The sequence below is a fragment of the Oncorhynchus clarkii genome, chromosome 19, assembly GCF_045791955.1.
Source record: "Oncorhynchus clarkii lewisi isolate Uvic-CL-2024 chromosome 19, UVic_Ocla_1.0, whole genome shotgun sequence".
Lineage (NCBI taxonomy): Eukaryota > Metazoa > Chordata > Actinopteri > Salmoniformes > Salmonidae > Oncorhynchus > Oncorhynchus clarkii.
In genome coordinates, this window is record NC_092165.1 from 3,345,024 (window position 1) to 3,369,102 (window position 24,079).

The following is a 24,079-nucleotide window of genomic DNA, read 5'->3' on the forward strand; positions in this document are numbered from 1 at the left end:
AGAATGTCTAGCTTGTTAGCTGTGTGTGCTAGAAACTTCCATTGTGAAAGTGACATCACCTGCCCTGAGACCCAGAAGTACTGCCTCCCCCCCAGAGGTACTGACCATAGTTCTGGAGGGGTCCCTGGTTCCACGTGGAAATACACACAACAGAAACAGTTCTGAGTAAACAGTGTGGTGTTCTCTTCATCTTACCTGAGTGGCCACCTTGCCGTAGTCGATCCATCGGACGCTGGCGAAGTTGGTCGACTCGGCACAGTTGAAGCCGTGGTTGAAGCCAGCGTGGTAGCCATAGGGAAAGGTGATCATAAACTCGCCTGCCTCCTGGGTGATCTGGAGAGGGGGGGGGGGGGGGGTTATTGAGGACAAAACCATTGGCAAATTTCCTCTATCAATTTGTCCCCATTGAGATCCCTTGACAGAAAAGAGAATCTCCCACACTGCTGTCGGCAGGATCACTTGTGTTAATCTAGTCAACGTATCAGCCTCACATATACACAACCTCTCTCCTAATGACGACCAGGTCCAGACAGTATCTCAGGATAGTTAACGTATCGTAATGACGACCAGGTTAGGTATCTCAGGATAGTTAACGTATCCTAATGACGACCAGGTTAGGTATCTCAGGATAGTTAACGTATCGTAATGACGACCAGGTTAGGTATCTCAGGATAGTTAACGTATCATAATGACGACCAGGTTAGGGTTCTCAGGATAGTTAACGTATCATAATGACGACCAGGTTAGGTATCTCAGGATAGTTAACGTATCATAATGACGACCAGGTTAGGTATCTCAGGATAGTTAACGTATCGTAATGACGACCAGGTTAGGTATCTCAGGATAGTTAACGTATCATAATGACGACCAGGTCCAGACAGTATCTCAGGATAGTTAACGTATCATAATGACGACCAGGTTAGGTATCTCAGGATAGTTAACGTATCATAATGACGACCAGGTCCAGACAGTATCTCAGGATAGTTAACGTATCCTAATGACGACCAGGTTAGGTATCTCAGGATAGTTAACGTATCCTAATGACGACCAGGTTAGGGTTCTCAGCAGTAAACTGTAAGACTATATACAACCAGTCAATACAACCAGTCAATACATAAAGACAATCAACTAAAGTGAAGAGCTGTTGTAATGTTGGTACAGATGACTAGAAGGCAGGTTGGTGATAGTGTTAGAACACACTTCTACACTATGTTGTAGCAACAGTTGAGATGAAAGGCTTTTAAAAAGTGACAGTTGAGATGAAAGGCTTTTAAAAAGTGACAGTTGAGATGAAAGGCTTTTAAAAAGTGACAGTTGAGATGAAAGGCTTTTAAAAAGTGACAGTTGAGATGAAAGGCTTTTAAAAAGTGACAGTTGAGATGAAAGTCTTTTAAAAAGTGACAGTTGAGATGAAAGGCTTTTAAAAAGTGACAGTTGAGATGAAAGGCTTTTAAAAAGTGACAGTTAAGATGAAAGGGTTTTAAAAAGTGACAGTTAATTAAGATGAAAGGCTTTTAAAAAGTGACAGTTGAGATGAAAGTGTTTTAAAAAGTGACAGTTGAGATGAAAGTGTTTTAAAAAGTGACAGTTGAGATGAAAGGCTTTTAAAAAGTGACAGTTGAGATGAAAGGCTTTTAAAAAGTGACAGTTGAGATGAAAGGGTTTTAAAAAGTGACAGTTAATTCAGATGAAAGGCTTTTAAAAAGTGACAGTTGAGATGAAAGTGTTTTAAAAAGTGACAGTTGAGATGAAAGTGTTTTAAAAAGTGACAGTTGAGATGAAAGGCTTTTAAAAAGTGACAGTTGAGATGAAAGGGTTTTAAAAAGTGACAGTTGAGATGAAAGGCTTTTAAAAAGTGACAGTTGAGATGAAAGGCTTTTAAAAAGTGACAGTTAAGATTAAAGGGTTTTAAAAAGTGACAGTTAATTAAGATGAAAGGCTTTTAAAAAGTGACAGTTGAGATGAAAGGGTTTTAAAAAGTGACAGTTGAGATGAAAGGCTTTTAAAAAGTGACAGTTGAGATGAAAGGCTTTTAAAAAGTGACAGTTGAGATGAAAGGCTTTTAAAAAGTGACAGTTGAGATGAAAGGCTTTTAAAAAGTGACAGTTGAGATGAAAGGCTTTTAAAAAGTGACAGTTAAGATGAAAGGGTTTTAAAAAGTGACAGTTAATTAAGATGAAAGGCTTTTAAAAAGTGACAGTTGAGATGAAAGGGTTTTAAAAAGTGACAGTTAAGACAGTCAGTTTGTCTCACCTTGTCGAAGGGGATGCTGTACTTCTTCAGGATAGAAGGGGAGATCAGGGTCATCTTGTGACGGAGAAAAGCCTCACACCCTTTAAACCCGTTGGGGAAGAAACCTGGAAAAAAAAAAACCACACACACACACACACACACACACACACACACACACACAACATGGAGAGACTGTTAGATTGATTGACAGAGTCAACACAGTGCTTTTGGGTACAAGAATTTAGGTCTATCCTCCTAAGACCGCGTTTAGACAGGCAGCCCAGTTATTGTCAAAAGACCAGAATTGGGCTGCCTGTCTAAACGCTGCCTAAGTGTTCTACTTTTTTAAACTTAATATTTCATCTAGTTAAACTAAGATTACCTGTAGCCAGTCTCTCCAGTCTCTTCCCATGCTCAGGGGGGATGGCATACCTGTAGACAGAGACAATGTGTCTGATGTTAATATACCTGTAGACAGAGACAATGTGTCTAATGTTAATATACCTGTAGAGAGACAATGTGTCTAATGTTAATATACCTGTAGACAGAGACAATGTGTCTGTTAATATAGACAATGTGTCTAATGTTAATATACCTGTAGACAGAGACAATGTTTGTCAGGTTAACACAGAAGGTGAATAGTAAACTAGTGTATGGGTAGGTGTGTAGAGGGAGACAAACTGTTTAGATGTGTCATCCTCTACACTGACAATACTGGCCCCTAGTGGTGAGCCTTGGAATTATACATATTCTAAAGTTCCTGACATGGAACTCTGTAGAACTCTGTAGAACTCTAATAGAACTCTAATAGAACTCTAATAGAACTCTGTAGAACTCTGTATAACTCCCTCAGGGTTCTTAGGCATTCCATTACACCTCTTCTCCCCCATCAGAAGCCCCATATTCAACTATCAGTCTGAGGTAAGGGTGTGTGTGTATGTGAGTGTAAGGGGAGAGGGAGGACTGCCCCAGGAGTGGGAGAGGTGAGGAGGGGTTGAGAGAAGAGCTTCTTGGTGGTCCTCCCCTCCAGGGAAATGTGTCTAAGTGGGGAGAGGTGAGAACCATGTGTGTTGCAGGGCTTCCTGCTCTAATGAACAGCAGTATACCTCCAGGGAAGAGAAAGATGGGGAGACTGAGGGAGGGAGAGAGGGAGAGGGAGGTGGAAAGAGGGAGAGAGGGAGGTGGAAAGGGGGAGGTGGAAAGAGGGGGAGATGGAAAGAGGGGGAGAGGGAGGTGGAAAGGGGGAGATGGAAAGAGAGAGAGAGGGAGGTGGAAAGAGGGAGAGAATGAGGTGGAAACAGGGAGAGAGGGAGGTGGAAAGAGGGAGAGAGGGAGGTGGAAAGAGGGAGAGAGGGAGGTGGAAAGAGGGAGAGAGGGAGGTGGAAAGGGGGAGAGAGGGAGGTGGAAAGAGGGAGAGAGGGAGGTGGAAAGAGGGAGAGAGGGAGGTGGAAAGGGGGAGAGAGGGAGGTGGAAAGGGGGAGAGAGGGAGGTGGAAAGAGGGAGAGAGGGAGGTGGAAAGAGGGAGAGAGGGAGGTGGAAAGAGGGAGAGAGGGAGGTGGAAAGAGGGAGAGAGGGAGGTGGAAAGAGGGAGAGAGGGAGGTGGAAAGAGGGAGAGAGGGAGGTGGAAAGAGGGAAAGAGGGAGGTGGAAAGAGGGAGAGAGGGAGGTGGAAAGAGGGAGAGAGGGAGGTGGAAAGAGGGAGAGAGGGAGGTGGAAAGAGGGAGAGAGGGAGGTGGAAAGAGGGAGAGAGGGAGGTGGAAAGAGGGAGAGAGGGAGGTGGAAACAGGGAGAGAGGGAGGTGGAAACAGGGAGAGAGGGAGGTGGAAACAGGGAGAGAGGGAGGTGGAAAGAGGGAGAGAGGGAGGTGGAAAGAGGGAGAGAGGGAGGTGGAAAGAGGGAGAGAGGGAGGTGGAAAGAGGGAGAGAGGGAGGTGGAAAGAGGGAGAGAGGGAGGTGGAAAGAGGGAGAGAGGGAGGTGGAAAGAGGGAGAGAGGGAGGTGGAAAGAGGGAGAGAGGGAGGTCGAAAGAGGGAGAGAGGGAGGTGGAAAGAGGGAGAGAGGGAGGTCGAAAGAGGGAGAGAGGGAGGTGGAAAGAGGGAGAGAGGGAGGTGGAAAGAGGGAGAGAGGGAGGTGGAAAGAGGGAGAGAGGGAGGTGGAAAGAGGGAGAGAGGGAGGTGGAAAGAGGGAGAGAGGGAGGTGGAAAGAGGGAGGTGGAAAGAGGGAGAGAGGGAGGTGGAAAGAGGGAGGTGGAAAGAGGGAGAGAGGGAGGTGGAAAGAGGGAGAGAGGGAGGTGGAAAGAGGGAGGTGGAAAGAGGGAGAGAGGGAGGTGGAAAGAGGGAGAGAGGGAGGTGGAAAGAGGGAGAGAGGGAGGTGGAAAGAGGGAGAGAGGGAGGTGGAAAGAGGGAGAGAGGGAGGTGGAAAGAGGGAGAGAGGGAGGTGGAAAGAGGGAGAGAGGGAGGTGGAAAGAGGGAGAGAGGGAGGTGGAAAGAGGGAGAGAGGGAGGTGGAAAGAGGGAGAGAGGGAGGTGGAAAGAGGGAGAGAGGGAGGTGGAAAGAGGGAGAGAGGGAGGTGGAAAGGGGGAGAGAGGGAGGTGGAAACAGGGAGAGAGGGAGGTGGAAAGAAGTCATTCCCCTCTCCCTTCCTACCCATCTCTCCCTCTAACCCCGCCTCTCAGTTTGCCTGAGCGACACCATGCTAGTAAATAACAGTACCCCCCTACCAGGACTTGGGCTCTCCAAAGTGCAGGTAGTTGATGCTATAAAGATCCATGTCTTCAGTGTGCCAGGAGAAGCTGGTCTTCCACATGCCGAAGTACAGGTAGGGTGTGTTCACCCCCTGGATAGAAACACCACAGTCCTCTTCAATCACATCCAGGATGGAGTTGAGGTGGCCGATGTTCCACTCCTCTATACCCTACAGGAGACGAGGAGAGAGGGGGAGAGGAGGAGGAGAGAGGGGGAGAGAGGAGAGACAGAGGAGGAGAGAGGAGAGACAGAGGAGGAGAGGGAATTAGAGGAGAGAGAAGGGAGAGAGGAGGCGAGAGGAGGAGAGAGAATTAGATGAAAGACAGAAGGGAGAGAGGAGGCGAGAGGAGAGATAATTAGATGAAAGACAGAAGGGAGAGAGGAGGCGAGAGGAGGAGAGAGAATTAGATGAAAGACAGAAGGGAGAGAGGAGGTGAGAGGAGGAGAGAGAATTAGATGAAAGACAGAAGGGAGAGAGGAGGCGAGAGGAGAAGAGAGAATTAGATGAAAGACAGAAGAGAGAGAGGAGGAGAGAGGAGAGAGAGAATTAGATGAGACAGAAGGGAGAGAAACAACAAGATAGAGTTGCGGTGTCAGATATTCCACTCCTCTATACTTCACCCTGCACCAGGACAGAGGAGAAGTTGGGATGACTAGAAAGGAATATACAGGGAGTGAAATGACAGTGATCCTGATGATCGGTGATGAGTGACAGAGAGAGGAGAGAGAGACTGATATTCTATGAGTCCTGAGACATCTACCTCGTCATAGAGGCTCCCGGGGACGTCAGCTCCATATATGGGAGATACGAAGGTCAGGTTCTTCCAGTACTTCCTCTCCAGGTCCTCATAGTTCAGGTAGCGGGGAGTACAATATCTGGAGAGGTAGAAGATCTATGTTATAACTCCTATACTAAATATGACACATAGTTCAGGTAGCGGGGAGTACAGTATCTGGAGAGGTAGAAGATCTATGTTATAACTCCTATACTAAATATGACACATAGTTCAGGTAGCGGGAGTACAGTATCTGGAGAGGTAGAAGATCTATGTTATAACTACTATACTAAATATAACACATAGTTCAGGTAGCGGGGAGTACAGTATCTGGAGAGGTAGAAGATCTATGTTATAACTCCTATACTAAATATGACACATAGTTCAGGTAGCGGGGAGTACAGTATCTGGAGAGGTAGAAGATCTATGTTATAACTACTATACTAAATATAACACAGTTCAGGTAGAGGGAGTACAGTATCTGGAGAGGTAGAAGATCTATGTTATAACTACTATACTAAATATAACACATAGTTCAGGTAGAGTACAATATCTGGAGAGGTAGATCTATGTACAATATCTGGAGAGGTAGAAGATCTATGTTATAACTACTATACTAAATATAACACAGTTCAGGTAGAGGGAGTACAGTATCTGGAGAGGTAGAAGATCTATGTTATAACTGAACTTCTGTGTGTGTGTGTGTGTGTGTGTGTGTGTGTAGTTACTGACTTGTCACTGTTGGCTAGGCGTCTGAACTTCTGTGTGTGTGTGTGTAGTTACTGACTTGTCACTGTTGGCTAGGCGTCTGAACATCTGTGTGTGTGTGTGTGTGTTTGTGTGTGTGTGTAGTTACTGACTTGTCACTGTTGGTGAGGCGTCTGAACGTCTGTGTGTCTGTGTGTGTGTGTGTGTGTGCGTGCGTGCGTGTGTGTAGTTACTGACTTGTCACTGTTGGCGAGGCGTCTGAACTCCTTAACGCTGAGCGGTTTCTTCTGGATGTTGAACTGAGTGAACAGGCCTGACTGGCCAGCAACCATCTGCTGGATAGGAGCATGGATCACCAGGTCATCAATATCATCATAGCTACACCGAGGACGCCAGCCCTTAGGAGGAATCACCTGGAGACAGGTAGAGGAGAGAGGGGTTATCACCTGGAGACAGGGAGAGGAGAGAGGAGGGGGTTATCACCTGGAGACAGGTAGAGGAGAGAGAGGGGGGGGTTATCACCTGGAGACAGGTAGAGGAGAGAGAGAGGGGGGGGGGGGGTTATCACCTGGAGACAGGTAGAGGAGAGGGGGGGTTATCACCTGGAGACAGGTAGAGGAGAGGGGGGTTATCACCTGGAGACAGGTAGAGGAGAGAGAGAGGGGGTTATCACCTGGAGACAGGTAGAGGAGAGAGAGAGGGGGTTATCACCTGGAGACAGGTAGAGGAGAGAGTGAGGGGGTTATCACCTGGAGACAGGTAGAGGAGAGAGAGAGGGGGTTATCACCTGGAGACAGGTAGAGGAGAGAGAGAGAGGGGGTTATCACCTGGAGACAGGTAGAGGAGAGAGAGGGGGGGTTATCACCTGGAGACAGGTAGAGGAGAGAGAGGGGGGGTTATCACCTGGAGACAGGTAGAGGAGAGAGAGAGAGGGGGTTATCACCTGGAGACAGGTAGAGGAGAGAGAGGGGGGGTTATCACCTGGAGACAGGTAGAGGAGAGAGAGAGAGGGGGTTATCACCTGGAGACAGGTAGAGGAGAGAGAGGGGGGGTTATCACCTGGAGACAGGTAGAGGAGAGAGAGGGGGGGGTTATCACCTGGAGACAGGTAGAGGGTGATAATCCCCAAATTACACTCAGACAAGCACACACACACACAGGTTGTTCTCTCATCTTTCCTGAACAGACACACACCAAACACACTTCCAGTCCTACTCTCAGGCACACACACCCACCTTGGCGAGGCCAGCACGGTGCGCCCCCTGGGCCTCCATGTAGGCCAGGTACTGGTTGAAGTCTCTGAACTCCTCCACGGTGGGCCTGAAGGTCATGATCTTGCAGGAGGGGTTAACGGGGCCGTAGACCTCCGCCCCTGCCATCCTGCCTGCTCACACAGAGGAAGCCTTGACAGAGAAACAGTTACTCCTCATTAGAATGTCATGACAGTAATACGTTCTGTTAACTAAGAGGGAAGCCTTGACAGAGAAACAGTTACTCCTCATTAGAATGTCATGACAGTAATATGTTCTGTTAACTAAGAGGGAAGCCTTGACAGAGAAACAGTTACTCCTCATTAGAATGTCATGACAGTAATATGTTCTGTTAACTAAGAGGGAGCCTTGACAGAGAAACAGTTACTCCTCATTAGAATGTCATGACAGTAATACGTTCTGTTAACTAAGAGGGAGCCTTGACAGAGAAACAGTTACTCCTCATTAGAATGTCATGACAGTAATATGTTCTGTTAACTAAGAGGGAGCAGTGCAATAAGATCTTAAGAAAACAGGGCAGGAGGAGGTTAACAGGGCCGTAGACCCCCTACCATCCTGCCTCCACCAATTAAACCCAGACAGAGAAAAGAGTAGAATATAAACTGGGTGGTTCGAGCCCTGAATGCTGATTGGCTGACGGCCGTGATATATCAGACCGTATACCATGGGTATGACAAAACAGTTATTTTTACTGTTCCAATTACATTGGTAAACAGTTTATAACAGCAATAAGGCACCTCAGGGGTTTGTGGTATTTGGCCAATTTACCACGGCTAAGGGCTGTGTCCAGGCACTCCGCGATGCGCGTTAGATCAACCCCTAGCCGTGGTATATTGGCCATATACCCCACCCCCTTCTGGCCTTATAGCTTAAATACAACACAGGCTTGGGCCATAGGCTGTCTGACTTGATTGATAAAACCTAGAGCTACATAGCGTAGACACACTAGATCCCAGCTAGCCTACATACCGTAGAGACACTAGATCCCAGCTAGCCTACATACCGTAGAGACACTAGATCCCAGCTAGCCTACATACCGTAGAGACACTAGATCCCAGCTAGCCTACATACCGTAGAGACACTAGATCCCAGCTAGCCTACATACTGTAGAGACACTAGATCCCAGCTAGCCTACATACCGTAGAGACACTAGATCCCAGCTAGTCTACATACCGTAGAGACACTAGATCCCAGCTAGTCTAAATACCGTAGAGACACTAGATCCCAGCTAGTCTAAATACCGTAGAGACACTAGATCCCAGCTAGTCTACATACTGTAGAGACGCTAGATCCCAGCTAGTCTACATACTGCAGAGACGCTAGATCCCAGCTCGTCTACATACTATAGACTAGCTAGATCCCAGCTAGTCTACATACTATAGACTAGCTAGATCCCAGCTAGTCTACATACTATAGACTAGCTAGATCCCAGTTAGTCTACATACTATAGACTAGCTAGATCCCAGTTAGTCTACATACTATAGACTAGCTAGATCCCAGTTAGTCTACATACTATAGACTAGCTAGATCCCAGTTAGTCTACATACTATAGACTAGCTAGATCCCAGTTAGTCTACATACTATAGACTAGCTAGATACCAGTTAGTCTACATACTATAGACTAGCTGGACCACAGCTAGTCTACATACTATAGACTAGCTAGATCCCAGCTCGTCTACATACTATAGACTAGCTAGATCCCAGCTCGTCTACATACTGTGGAGACGCTAGATCACAGTTAGTCTACATACTATAGACTAGCTAGATCCCAGTTAGTCTACATACTGTAGAGACGCTAGATCCTAGCTAGTCTACATACTATAGACTAGCTAGATCCCAGCTACTAAGTAGTATTAAACGGTTATTATAAACTGGGTTGGTTACGAGCGACCTGAATGCTGATTGGCTGACAGCCGCGGTATATCACGCGTATGACAAAACATTTCGTTTTACTGCTCTAATTACGTTATAACAGCAATAAGGCGCCTCCGATCAGGACCAGGGTTTGTGAACAACATTCAATGTTGTGCAGTGTAGGCGACAGTATTGCTTAAATGAATAACACATAAATAAAAAGCAACACATAGGTTATTATTGTGTAACTAACCAATAACAATATTAACCTATGTGCAACACATTTATTATTCTTATCAGGCCTCATTGGTTAATTACACAAAAACAGCCAAGGAAGCAGGCTTCTCTTCCTTCTTCCTGAGTCCAGCTCTAACACACCTGATTCTACTAATTACCTAATCATCAATCCAATAAGCCTTGATAAGCTAGTAGATTAGCTGAACTAATAAACCCAGTGTTGCAGACAGTGCAACTGCAATAAATCAGCCTCCAAAATGGCCCATATTCCATATATAGTACACTACTTTTGACCAGGGTTGGCACCCTATTCCCTATTTAGTTCACTACTTTTGACCAGGGTTGGCACCCTATTCCCTATACAGTACACTACTTTAGACCAGGGTTGGCACCCTATTCCATATACAGTACACTACTTTTGACCATAGCATAGGAGTATGGGTTCTGGTCAAAAGTTGTGCACTAAAAAGGGTGCTCTTTGGGATGCACTCCTATGCTGTCTTACTCATGTCACCTTCAGTTTCGCTGTGTGTTATTTACAAGTTGGACCACTGGGTGGCGGTAATCTCCCACAAAGGAAATCGTGGTCCTCCCAAAATATTCTTACAACCCCTCTGCTAGTTACCACCAGCAGGGTTCCCGATCACCACAACTCTGGGGGTCCATCCCGAATGGCACCCTATTCCCTACATAGTGAACTACTTTTGACCAGGGCTTACATCAACATTAGAGCACTATATAGGGAATAGGGTGCCATTTGGTATACTCACTTTGGATTTACTTTGACAAAGGAGACAAAGGACTAGACACACAATAACAGTTGGTTTCTTTAAAAAAAAAAAATTGTTCAAGCAAAACAGTACAATGAGGAAGAGACCCACAATAAGGAAATGCGTCTCAAATCATTCATTTAGATTATCTCACAAAGCAATGAACGGCTAATACAATAACAATAAAAACGTTGCATTTTAATTTATTCGAATAAAGTAAATCTATGAATTATGTTGTTGCATATCATGTTTGATATAAAATGGTAACTTTGCCATGTAAAGCTGTTAAACCATTTTCTTAAAAATCATGCAATGCACTTATTATATATATATAGTAGCTAAATGATTAAATCACTTGTGACAGTGCATTTATTTCCCAAGATAAGTCCGAAGTGCAGTGTGGCTAATCTGATCTTTGTCTGTCTTTCTGTCCGAGCTCGTCTACGTTCAGTTGTGGTAGCCAGCAATGGCAGATCGAAGGAGACAGTTCAAATAATTGATAACTACGACTTGATTTGAAATCAACCACTCCCTTTCTTTCGTTATTGTCAGAATTCAGGAGTCTTACAGTAGTCAAACGTGAGATAAATAACAAGAACTGGTTATGATGAGAAAAGGGATAAGTAGCCAGCTTGCTAAACTGGCCATCTTGCACAATGCGCGTAGCAGAGATGGGGGTTTAAATCCCATCTTGAATGGATGCAGTCGAGATTTATGCTAACTAACAAGGCCCGAAGCTACTAGCTGACCAAATATACTGCACGAATTCAACATATAGCAACCATAAATAGTCTGGCTGTTATCCAGACACACATAGAAATACATTTACCTAGTAACGTTAGTATTGTGCATCGCAGTTTCACTGGTTTAGCTAGCTAACAACAGATTAACAGTTGGCTATTTGCTAGTAGAAGTTAGCACAATGAAAACACCAAGTCAACGGGTTCGAGTTAGCCTCACCAGCTAACTGTGAGAGGTGACTGTTAGCTAGCCGGTAATAAAACAGGGTATAAATAAACATTATGTGTAAGATGTATAACGTAGACTATGTCCAAGCAGAACTACTATATCTACAGCCAGTTTAACTATATGCAATAATGTCTGAATCAATTGATAAATGCATGCAAGCAGCGAAAACGAGTTGCTGTTGTTAGCCAACGTGTGCCAAGTTGGGCTAGCTAGCAACGGTAGCTTAGTTACCCTAGCCAGCCAGTTAGCCTAGCCAGTCAGTTAGCCTAGCCAGTCAGTTAGCCTAGCCAACCAGTTAGCTCAGCCAACCAGTCCACTGCTTACAAACGAAAATAGACGCCACAAACTAGTTGACACTGAACGTTATAGTCATGAATTAAACCCGTGTTATAGATTGCATTTGTAAGGAAACTTGTACTGTACCTTTTGGTTTATGAAAAATGTGTGTTTCGTTGTATATTTGTTTATCTCTTCTCGCCCTGATCGCCCAGCTGTTTTCATATAACAGCTGGTCAACAGCGACTTGTTCTTCTGTCTGGTCGATAAGCAGATTTCAGACCAGTGGTGTAGTTGACTGCCCCCTGTCGGACAAAGATGCACCTTCACTTCAACAAATGTAGAAAAAAAATAAGAAACATTAAAAAAAATAAGCATTTATTTAATTATAGGAATATAAAATAAGAAACATATAAAAATTAAGCATTTAATTATAGGAATATTTTCTAGAAATGCTTGGTTTTTCACTTTTTTGGTGGGTGACACATTTCGATTGATATTTTCTCCCTTCCTGTTTTCCTATTGTTTCAGTGTCTACACAGAATTTCCCAGTTTATATACATGTAAAGAATGAATAAGACTACGTGTGTGCAATATGAATGTCGCTATATATGTCTGTTATCGTTGCTATGTGTGAAGCAGGTGTTAAAACGAATTACAGTTAGCACGACCGACTAGGAGATAGTGAAAGAGGAGTGGCATCCATCACCGTTCACTAGGAACCAAACGGACGCGAACGGTCCAAAAAGGGGGCGGGACCTACATGACTTCGTCCAATAAGAAGCTATAATATTCGTTGCAAAATGTTTACCGTTAAAACGTTTTTGCTACGACATGGATTAATGAATACATCCCAGGGTGACAACGCCGATGACTTTCTCTGAACATGGCCGCTCAAGATGAACTCAGTAAGTTTCTAACTGCTTTTTTCAGTGATTAAATGCATCCTAAGACACTTCATGTATCGGTAACATGTATTATTGCATTTAGTACACAGTCATAACTTTATTCTATCGAGCGAAAAACGCCTGTGATATGAACTATTAACACGTTGATTTGAGGTAGCTGGCTAACGCTAGTTAGAAGGCCGTCTGCACAGTCATGGTCCAAATGAAAGTGTTGTATTAAAGATCAACGTGATCTGATGGCGACTGGAATAGTTGTTATTTTTTTTAAAACATTGGATCAGTCATTTCATTCCCTATTTGTAACGATGTCATGTTTAGATCTGTAACTACGATTAAACTAAACGATGATATTTTGGCGTAACCAAGTGGCTAGCTTGCTGGTTAGCAGTGCAGCCAGGCGTCCGGGACAATATGAATTGTCTTTAAGATTAGCCTTGTGTGTGTGTGAAGTTAACTAATTAGCTCTAGTAGCTAGCTAATTCATTGCAAGCCAGCTAGTTAGGTATCTCGATGGTAACAGGTTGCATACATGGAATGAAAGATGACACATTTAATTTTCAATGCAGTGAGTGTGTTGGCAAACACACACCTCTCACAAGGTAACGTTAGCTAACCATTTTGAGATGATTTAGCTAACTGACTGACTAACTAACCAGCCAAATTACCAGCTAGTTAGCTAGCCACTAATTTATGTCATTAATTCCTTGCCAACTAGTTGCCAGTCCGATGCAAGTAGAAAGCATATACGCCCTGTCTGGCTTGTCTGGCAGGCTTTGTGATCTAGCTCAGAACAGCCTGTCCACCCCAGTTATAACACATATAACACAAGGTGCATTAGCTATTATAACAGTCCCTTGTTGATACTTTAGGTCTGAATGTTGTAGCTACATTTGAAATGTTTACAGTTGAGTCATTCAGCAGACTCTGTCTTATTCAGAGTAAACTGAGCCACTCGGGACCAGCTAAATGGACATCCACACTGTACCTTTCTGTACCTTAATTAGACAGGTGGGTTTTCTGTACCTTATTTGGACAGGTGTGTTTTCTGTACCTTATTTGGACAGGTGTGTTTTCTGTACCTTATTTGGACAGGTGTGTTTTCTGTACCTTATTTGGACAGGTGGGTTTTCTGTACCTTATTTGGACTGGTGTGTTTTCTGTACCTTAATTAGACAGGTGGGTTTTCTGTACCTTATTTGGACAGGTGGGTTTTCTGTACCTTATTTGGACAGGTGGGTTTTCTGTACCTTATTTGGACAGGTGTGTTTTCTGTACCTTAATTGGACAGGTGTGTTTTCTGTACCTTATTTGGACAGGTGTGTTTCCTGTACCTTATTTGGACAGGTGGGTTTTCTGTACCTTATTTGGACAGGTGGGTTTTCTGTACCTTATTTGGACAGGTGGGTTTTCTGTACCTTATTTGGACAGGTGTGTTTTCTGTACCTTATTTGGACAGGTGGGTTTTCTGTACCTTATTTGGACTGGTGTGTTTTCTGTACCTTAATTAGACAGGTGGGTTTTCTGTACCTTATTTGGACAGGTGGGTTTTTTGTACCTTATTTGGACAGGTGGGTTTTCTGTACCTTATTTGGACAGGTGTGTTTTCTGTACCTTAATTGGACAGGTGTGTTTTCTGTACCTTATTTGGACAGGTGTGTTTCCTGTACCTTATTTGGACAGGTGGGTTTCCTGTACCTTATTTGGACAGGTGGGTTTTCTGTACCTTATTTGGACAGGTGGGTTTTCTGTACCTTATTTGGACAGGTGTGTTTTCTGTACCTTAATTGGACAGGTGGGTTTTCTGTACCTTATTTGGACAGGTGGGTTTTCTGTACCTTATTTGGACAGGTGGGTTTTCTGTACCTTATTTGGACAGGTGCAGTATTACAGGTGAATACAGAGGTAGAAGACGTAGTTTGAAATGTGGACACAGGGAGTGAATCCTGGTCTCCGTCAGAGAGCATTATATGTGCATAGAGACCTGGGACCGGCTCCACTAGACGAGAGGCTACATGTTCAACATTTAGTTGGCCCGAATCTCCCAACCAAACCAGTTATCTAAGGCTGTCACGAGAGTTAGGGGATGTCTAATGTGATGATATCACAGTAAGGACTGGTTTCCTGGACACAGATCAAGCCCAGTCCTGATTTTAAAGCCTAGGTCCTGGACTGTAAGCATGTGTCACTAGTGGGATTTGAACCCTGGCATCCCAAATGGCACCCTACTCCCTATACAGTGCACTTCTCTTGACCGGAACCCTATTGAACCCGGTGAAAAGTATATAGTGCACTACTTTTGATGAGAGTCTTATGGGTCCTGGGCAAAAGTAGTGCACTATAAAGGGAATAGGGGGCCATTTGGGACGGCCTAGTCTCATCATTTCTAATTTTCAAATCCTCCCTTTCTCCTCCTTCTCTTCTCCTCACTTCTAATTTCTCCTTCTCTCTCCTCCTCACTTCTAATTTCTCCTTCTCTTCTCCTCACTTCTAATTTATCCTTCTCTCCTCCTCCGTTCATTTCTCCAGATCAACTGGAGCGAGTTTTCTTGCGTTTGGGCCATGCAGAGACTGACGACCAACTCCAGGACATTATATCCAAGTTCCTGCCCCCGGTCCTCCTCAAACTGTCCAGCGTGCAGGAGGGAGTCAGGAAGAAAGTAAGGACACGCCGATGTCTGTTTCTTCCATCCTGCAGTACCAGTAGCCTGCACATAGCTGTGTTTCTGTTCTCCTTCTCCAGGAGGGAGTCAGGAAGAAAGTAAGGACACGCTGATGTCTGTTTCTTCCGTCCTGCAGTACCAGTAGCCTGCACATAGCTGTGTTTCTGTTCTCCTTCTCCAGGAGGGAGTCAGGAAGAAAGTAAGGACACGCTGATGTCTGTTTCTTCCGTCCTGCAGTACCAGTAGCCTGCACATAGCTGTGTTTCTGTTCTCCTTCTCCAGGAGGGAGTCAGGAAGAAAGTAAGGACACGCTGATGTCTGTTTCTTCCGTCCTGCAGTACCAGTAGCCTGCACATAGCTGTGTTTCTGTTCTCCTTCTCCAGGAGGGAGTCAGGAAGAAAGTAAGGACACGCTGATGTCTGTTTCTTCCGTCCTGCAGTACCAGTAGCCTGCACATAGCTGTGTTTCTGTTCTCCTTCTCCAGGAGGGAGTCAGGAAGAAAGTAAGGACACGCTGATGTCTGTTTCTTCCGTCCTGCAGTACCAGTAGCCTGCACATAGCTGTGTTTCTGTTCTCCTTCTCCAGGAGGGAGTCAGGAAGAAAGTAAGGACACGCTGATGTCTGTTTCTTCCGTCCAGCAGTACCAGTAGCCTGCACATAGCTGTGTTTCTGTTCTCCTTCTCCAGGAAGTGTTCATGCACATAGCTGTGTTACTGTTCTCCAGCACCCTCCTCCAGGAAGTGTTCATGCACATAGCTGTTCTCCTTCTCTAGGAAGTGTTCACTTGCACTTATTCTCACCTGGATTTTACAATGGAGGACCCTCGTGGTAACTAATCATAACCTCTCGTTCTCTCTACCAGGTGATGGAGCTCCTGGTCCACCTGAACAAGAGGATTAAGAGCAGACCTTTGATCCAGCTACCAGTAGAGACCCTCCTGGTAACTAATCATAACCTCTCGTTCTCTCTACCAGGTGATGGAGCTCCTGGTCCACCTGAACAAGAGGATTAAGAGCAGACCTTTGATCCAGCTACCAGTAGAGACCCTCCTGGTAACTAATCATAACCTCTCGTTCTCTCTACCAGGTGATGGAGCTCCTGGTCCACCTGAACAAGAGGATTAAGAGCAGACCGTTGATCCAGCTGCCAGTAGAGACCCTCCTGGTAACTAATCATAACCTCTCGTTCTCTCTACCAGGTGATGGAGCTCCTGGTCCACCTGAACAAGAGGATTAAGAGCAGACCGTTGATCCAGCTACCAGTAGAGACCCTCCTGGTAACTAACCATAACCTCTCGTTCTCTCTACCAGGTGATGGAGCTCCTGGTCCACCTGAACAAGAGGATTAAGAGCAGACCGTTGATCCAGCTACCAGTAGAGACCCTCCTGGTAACTAATCATAACCTCTCGTTCCCTCTACCAGGTGATGGAGCTCCTGGTCCACCTGAACAAGAGGATTAAGAGCAGACCTTTGATCCAGCTGCCAGTAGAGACCCTCCTGGTAACTAATCATAACCTCTCGTTCCCTCTACCAGGTGATGGAGCTCCTGGTCCACCTGAACAAGAGGATTAAGAGCAGACCGTTGATCCAGCTGCCAGTAGAGACCCTCCTGGTAACTAATCATAACCTCTCGTTCCCTCTACCAGGTGATGGAGCTCCTGGTCCACCTGAACAAGAGGATTAAGAGCAGACCGTTGATCCAGCTGCCAGTAGAGACCCTCCTGGTAACTAATCATAACCTCTCGTTCCCTCTACCAGGTGATGGAGCTCCTGGTCCACCTGAACAAGAGGATTAAGAGCAGACCGTTGATCCAGCTGCCAGTAGAGACCCTCCTGGTAACTAATCATAACCTCTTGTTCCCTCTACCAGGTGATGGAGCTCCTGGTCCACCTGAACAAGAGGATTAAGAGCAGACCGTTGATCCAGCTACCAGTAGAGACCCTCCTGGTAACTAACCATAACCTCTCGTTCCCTCTACCAGGTGATGGAGCTCCTGGTCCACCTGAACAAGAGGATTAAGAGCAGACCGTTGATCCAGCTGCCAGTAGAGACCCTCCTGGTAACTAATCATAACCTCTCGTTCTCTCTACCAGGTGATGGAGCTCCTGGTCCACCTGAACAAGAGGATTAAGAGCAGACCGTTGATCCAGCTGCCAGTAGAGACCCTCCTGGTAACTAATCATAACCTCTCGTTCCCTCTACCAGGTGATGGAGCTCCTGGTCCACCTGAACAAGAGGATTAAGAGCAGACCTTTGATCCAGCTGCCAGTAGAGACCCTCCTGGTAACTAATCATAACCTCTCGTTCCCTCTACCAGGTGATGGAGCTCCTGGTCCACCTGAACAAGAGGATTAAGAGCAGACCGTTGATCCAGCTGCCAGTAGAGACCCTCCTGGTAACTAATCATAACCTCTCGTTCCCTCTACCAGGTGATGGAGCTCCTGGTCCACCTGAACAAGAGGATTAAGAGCAGACCGTTGATCCAGCTGCCAGTAGAGACCCTCCTGGTTCAGTACCAGGACCCCGCCGCAGCGTCCTTTGTTACGGTAACGTTCTACCCGTTGTGGAGAGTTCAGATGGAAATATAGGATGTAGAACCAACATGCTTCTCTCTGACGTGTAGAATAAGGAGTCACGACGGGCTCTATTCGTTATATTTCTATGCCTGCTGAAAGTGGCCTTAGTCTACTTCAACAGACTGGTTTATTACCATCTAGTTGAACCAATCTCCCCCCCCCCCCCCCCCCCAGGGTCTGGTTTGGTGTAGGGTAATGTTTCCCCTACACACTTATCCTGAGTCAGTTTAGTTTTTTTCTCTACTAATGGTTAAGGTTGGGATTAGGCGGAGGAGAAGCTGATCCTAGATCTGTACCTTGGGGAGACTTCACTCCGGAGCTGTGCAGCCTTCTGTCCTTGCTACTGCTTGCTCTTTGGGGAATAGAGGGCTGTTTGGGATACTTCCTGTTATTATCTTTGTAGGGAATAGAGAGAGGGCTGTTTGGGATACTTCCTGTTATTATCTATGTAGGGAATAGAGAGAGGGCTGTTTGGGATACTTCCTGTTATTATCTATGTAGGGAATAGAGAGAGGGCTGTTTTGGGTATTCATCCTGTGATTATCGTGTCAATATGGCATCTCTCAAACTGAGTAGGCCTGTGTTCAAACTCTGTATATATATATATAATCTATGTCTCTGTTTACCATGTTCTTTACTCCCCCTGACATTGTGAGATTTTTAATCCAGAACGGTGGATTCTCTCTGCAGAATTTCACCATCATTTACATCAAGATGGGTTACCCTCGACTGGAGGTGGGGAACCAGTGTGAGCTGGCACCTACTCTGCTGACTGCTATGGAGGGCAAGCCTGAGCCCCAACAGGATAGGTAAGGAGAGAGAGAGATATACACACACACACACACACACACCTGATAACTGCAATGGAGGGCAAGCCTGAGCCCCAACAGGATAGGTATGGAGAGAGAGACACACACACACGCACACACCTGATAACTGCTATGGAGGGCAAGCCTGAGCCCCAACTGGATGGGTAAGGAGAGAGAGAGAGACACACACACACACACCTGATAACTGCTATGGAGGGCAAGCCTGAGCCCCAACTGGATGGGTAAGGAGAGAGAGAGAGACACACACACACACCTGATAACTGCTATGGAGGGCAAGCCTGAGCCCCAACAGGATGGGTAAGGAGAGAGAGAGACACACACACACACACACACACACACACACCTGATAACTGCTATGGAGGGCAAGCCTGAGCCCCAACTGGCTAGGTAAGGAGAGAGAGAGAGACACACACACACACTGTACGTACACACACACACACACTGACTTCCTGTCCCCTCTCCCTCCAGCTTGATGCATCTCCTGATCCCGTCCTTGTATCACATGAAGTACCCAAAGGACTCTTCCAACACTTCCAAGATGGCCTCTCCCTTCATCCTGATGGAGAAACCCAAGACGGTTCAGTTACTGCTGGAGTTCATGTTGGACGTACTGCTGATGCCCTACGGGTCAGTGGGGAGATTACGCTGCCTCTCCAAGGGCCCTGGGCACTAATAGTTCACTATATAGGGCTCTGGGCACTAGTAGTTCACTATATATAGGGCTCTGGGCACTAGTAGTTCACTATATATAGGGCTCTGGGCACTAGTAGTTCACTATATATAGGGCTCTGAGCACTAGTAGTTCACTATATATAGGGCTCTGGGCACCAGTAGTTCACTATATATAGGGCCCTTGGGCACTAGTAGTTCACTATATATAGGGCCCTTGGGCACTCGTAGTTCACTATATATAGGGCCCTTGGGCACTCGTAGTTCACTATATATAGGGCCCTTGGGCACTCGTAGTTCACTATATATAGGGCCCTTGGGCACTCGTAGTTCACTATATATAGGGCCCTTGGGCACTCGTAGTTCACTATATATAGGGCCCTTGGGCACTCGTAGTTCACTATATATAGGGCCCTTGGGCACTAGTAGTTCACTATATATAGGGCCCTTGGGCACTCGTAGTTCACTATATATAGGGCCCTCGTAGTTCACTATATATAGGGCCCTTGGGCACTAGTAGTTCACTATATAGGGAATAGGGCTCTGGTCACTAGTAGTTCACTATATAGGGAATAGGGCCCTCATTACTAGTAGTTCACTATACAGGGCCCTGGTCACTAGTAGTTCACTATATAGGGAATAGGGCCATTGGGCACTAGTAGTTCACTATATAGGGAATAGGGCTCTGGTCACTAGTAGTTCACTATATAGGGAATAGGGCTCTGGGCACTAGTAGTTCACTATATATAGGGCTCTGGGCACTAGTAGTTCACTATATAGGGCTATGGGCACTAGTAGTTCACTATATATAGGGCCCTGGTCACTAGTAGTTCACTATATAGGGAATAGGGCCCTGGTCACTAGTAGTTCACTATATAGGGAATAGGGCTCTGGGCACTAGTAGTTCACTATATAGGGAATAGGGCTCTGGTCACTAGTAGTTCACTATATAGGGAATAGGGCTCTGGGCACTAGTAGTTCACTATATATAGGGCTCTGGGCACTAGTAGTTCACTATATATAGGGCTCTGGGCACTAGTAGTTCACTATATATAGGGCTCTGGGCACTAGTAGTTCACTATATATAGGGCTCTGGGCACTAGTAGTTCACTATATATAGGGCTCTGGGCACTAGTAGTTCACTATATATATAGGGCTCTGGGCACTAGTAGTTCACTATATATATAGGGCTCTGGGCACTAGTAGTTCACTATATATATAGGGCTCTGGGCACTAGTAGTTCACTATATATATAGGGCTCTGGGCACTAGTAGTTCACTATATATATATATAGGGCTCTGGGCACTAGTAGTTCACTATATATATATAGGGCTCTGGGCACTAGTAGTTCACTATATATATATAGGGCTCTGGGCACTAGTAGTTCACTATATATATAGGGCTCTGGGCACTAGTAGTTCACTATATATATAGGGCTCTGGGCACTAGTAGTTCACTATATATAGGGCTCTGGGCACTAGTAGTTCACTATATATAGGGCTCTGGGCACTAGTAGTTCACTATATATAGGGCTCTGGGCACTAGTAGTTCACTATATATAGGGCTCTGGGCACTAGTAGTTCACTATATATATAGGGCTCTGGGCACTAGTAGTTCACTATATATATAGGGCTCTGGGCACTAGTAGTTCACTATATATAGGGCCCTTGGGCACTCGTAGTTCACTATATATAGGGCCCTTGGGCACTCGTAGTTCACTATATATAGGGCCCTTGGGCACTCGTAGTTCACTATATATAGGGCCCTTGGGCACTCGTAGTTCACTATATATAGGGCCCTTGGGCACTAGTAGTTCACTATATATAGGGCTCTGGGCACTAGTAGTTCACTATATATAGGGCCCTTGGGCACTAGTAGTTCACTATATATAGGGCCCTTGGGCACTAGTAGTTCACTATATATAGGGTTCTGGGCACTAGTAGTTCACTACATATAGGGCTCTGAGCACTAGTAGTTCACTATATATAGGGCTCTGGGCACTAGTAGTTCACTATATATAGGGCTCTGGGCACTAGTAGTTCACTATATATAGGGTTCTGGGCACTAGTAGTTCACTATATATAGGGCCCTTGGTCACTCGTAGTTCACTATATATAGGGCTCTGAGCACTAGTAGTTCACTATATATATAGGGCTCTGGGAACTCGTAGTTCACTATATATAGGGCTCTGAGCACTAGTAGTTCACTATATATATATAGGGCTCTGGGCACTCGTAGTTCACTATATATAGGGCTCTGAGCACTAGTAGTTCACTATATATAGGGCTCTGGGCACTCGTAGTTCACTATATATAGGGCTCTGAGCACTAGTAGTTCACTATATATATATAGGGCTCTGAGCACTAGTAGTTCACTATATATATATATATATATAGGGCTCTGAGCACTAGTAGTTCACTATATATATATATAGGGCTCTGAGCACTAGTAGTTCACTATATATATATATAGGGCTCTGGGCACTCGTAGTTCACTATATATAGGGCTCTGGGCACTAGTAGTTCACTATATATAGGGCTCTGGTCACTAGTAGTTCACTATATATAGGGCTCTGGGCACTCGTAGTTCACTATATATAGGGCTCTGAGCACTAGTAGTTCACTATATATATAGGGCTCTGAGCACTAGTAGTTCACTATATATATATATATATATATATATATAGGGCTCTGAGCACTAGTAGTTCACTATATATATAGGGCTCTGGGCACTCGTAGTTCACTATATATAGGGCTCTGAGCACTAGTAGTTCACTATATAGGGCTCTGGGCACTAGTAGTTCACTATATAGGGCTCTGGGCACTAGTAGTTCACTATATATATAGGGCTCTGGGCACTAGTAGTTCACTATATATATAGGGCCCTTGGGCACTCGTAGTTCACTATATATATATATAGGGCTCTGAGCACTAGTAGTTCACTATATATATAGGGCTCTGGGCACTAGTAGTTCACTATATATATAGGGCCCTTGGGCACTCGTAGTTCACTATATATATAGGGCTCTGGTCACTAGTAGTTCACTATATATATAGGGCTCTGAGCACTAGTAGTTCACTATATATCTAGGGCTCTGAGCACTAGTAGTTCACTATATATATAGGGCTCTGAGCACTCGTAGTTCACTATATATATAGGGCTCTGAGCACTAGTAGTTCACTATATATATAGGGCTCTGAGCACTAGTAGTTCACTATATATATAGGGCTCTGAGCACTAGTAGTTCACTATATAGGGAATAGGGTGCCATTTGGGATGTAGCCTATGGGGCTGGACATTTTAAGTGTTTTGTTATGCTAGTATGTTATCGGTTATTGTTAAAACGGTACTATAAAACTTGTAAACAACATGCTCACTCAAGTAATTGTTTTTCCAAAGACTGCTTAAATTAATTATTACAATCACTAAACAATGTACCTTGTAGTTGACCTCCCCTCTCTCTCTACCCTCTCTCTCCCCCTCCCTCTCTACCCTCCCTCTCCTCTCTACCCTCTCTCTTCCCCTTCCTCCCTCTCTACCCTCTCTCTCCCCCTTCCTCCCTCTCTACCCTCTCTCTCCCCCTTCCTCCCTCTCTACCCTCTCTCTCCCCCTTCCTCCCTCTCTACCCTCTCTCTCCCCCTTCCTCCCTCTCTACCCTCTCTCTCCCCCTTCCTCCCTCTCTACCCTCTCTCTCCCCCTTCCTCCCTCTCTATCCTCTCTCCCCCTCTCCTCTCTCCCCCTCCTTCTCTCTCCTCTGGCCTCCAGGTTTGTCCTGAACGAGCCTCCCACTCGCCCAGCTCCCTCGTCCCCTCAGGGTAGCTCTGGGGCAGCGGCGGCCGGACCGGGCCTCCCCCAGCCTCCTCCAGGGATGAGCGTCTACGCTGCCAAGAGGGTCATCGGAGAGGCCCAGTGGAGCCCAGAGCAGCTGGAACAGGTACTGACCTCTGAACTTTGAACCTTTGACCTTAGAGGAAGGTGTATCACACCTTCCTTGGGGCGGCAGTGTAGCCTAGTGGTTAGAGCGTTGGACTAGTAACCGGAAGGTTGCTTGATCAAATCCCAGAGCTGACAAGGTACAAATCAGTCATTCTGCCCCTGAACAGGCAGTTAACCCACTGTTCCTAGTCCGTCATTGAAAATAAGAATTTGTTGATAACTGACTGTTGTCGGGACGTGTGGTCGTTGGGACGTGTGGTCGTCCCAGTGTAAACTAGGCATAGTGAAGTTCATTGGGTTGTGTGGTTGTTGGGTTGTGTGGTTGTTGTACTGTGGTTGTTGTACTGTGGTTGTGAGGTTGTTGTACTGTGGTTGTGAGGTTGTTGTACTGTGGTTGTTGTACTGAGGTTGTTGTACTGTGGTTGTGTGGTTGTTGTACTGTGGTTGTTGTACTGTGGTTGTTGTACTGTGGTTGTTGTACTGTGGTTGTGAGGTTGTTGTACTGTGGTTGTTGTACTGTGGTTGTGAGGTAATGATTACGTGTCTCTCCCAGTGTAAACTCGGCATAGTGAAGTTCATTGGGTTGTGTGGTTGTTGGGTTGTGTGGTTGTTGTACTGTGGTTGTTGGGTTGCGTGGTTGTTGTACTGTGGTTGTGTGGTTGTTG

The 24,079-nt window shown here is 45.6% G+C and overlaps 2 protein-coding genes across 7 annotated transcripts in view; one reads left to right on the top strand and one right to left on the bottom strand.

The window, feature by feature from the left end:
• LOC139374587 (lysine-specific demethylase 4C-like) overlaps positions 1 to 12,095 on the bottom strand; it is a 49,753-nt gene extending 37,658 nt beyond the window's left edge. For 3 of the 4 annotated variants that reach the window (XR_011627694.1, XR_011627692.1, XM_071115602.1), the window contains exons 1-8: positions 11,982 to 12,083; positions 7,693 to 7,860; positions 6,695 to 6,870; positions 5,735 to 5,849; positions 4,949 to 5,142; positions 2,615 to 2,664; positions 2,254 to 2,357; positions 196 to 333 (exon numbers count right to left, since the gene is read on the bottom strand). Coding sequence is in view for 1 of the 4 variants with exons in the window: in XM_071115602.1 (XP_070971703.1) it covers positions 196 to 333; positions 2,254 to 2,357; positions 2,615 to 2,664; positions 4,949 to 5,142; positions 5,735 to 5,849; positions 6,695 to 6,870; positions 7,693 to 7,836 (921 nt within the window). In the remaining 3 variants the exon portion in view is untranslated. Of the gene's footprint in view, positions 1 to 195; positions 334 to 2,253; positions 2,358 to 2,614; positions 2,665 to 4,948; positions 5,143 to 5,734; positions 5,850 to 6,694; positions 6,871 to 7,692; positions 7,861 to 11,981 lie in introns of all 4 variants that reach the window. The other variant, XR_011627693.1, reaches the window with a different exon arrangement.
• Positions 12,096 to 12,505: 410 nt separating this feature from the next.
• The window catches only part of LOC139374588 (proteasome adapter and scaffold protein ECM29-like), a 47,705-nt gene continuing 36,131 nt past the window's right edge, over positions 12,506 to 24,079 (top strand). For 2 of the 3 annotated variants that reach the window (XR_011627695.1, XM_071115604.1), the window contains exons 1-6: positions 12,506 to 12,742; positions 15,269 to 15,399; positions 17,833 to 17,949; positions 18,670 to 18,788; positions 19,278 to 19,436; positions 23,244 to 23,412. Coding sequence is in view for 2 of the 3 variants with exons in the window: in XM_071115604.1 (XP_070971705.1) it covers positions 12,721 to 12,742; positions 15,269 to 15,399; positions 17,833 to 17,949; positions 18,670 to 18,788; positions 19,278 to 19,436; positions 23,244 to 23,412 (717 nt within the window). In the remaining variant the exon portion in view is untranslated. Of the gene's footprint in view, positions 12,743 to 15,268; positions 15,400 to 17,832; positions 17,950 to 18,669; positions 18,789 to 18,848; positions 18,875 to 19,277; positions 19,437 to 23,243; positions 23,413 to 24,079 lie in introns of those variants that run through there. The other variant, XM_071115605.1, reaches the window with a different exon arrangement.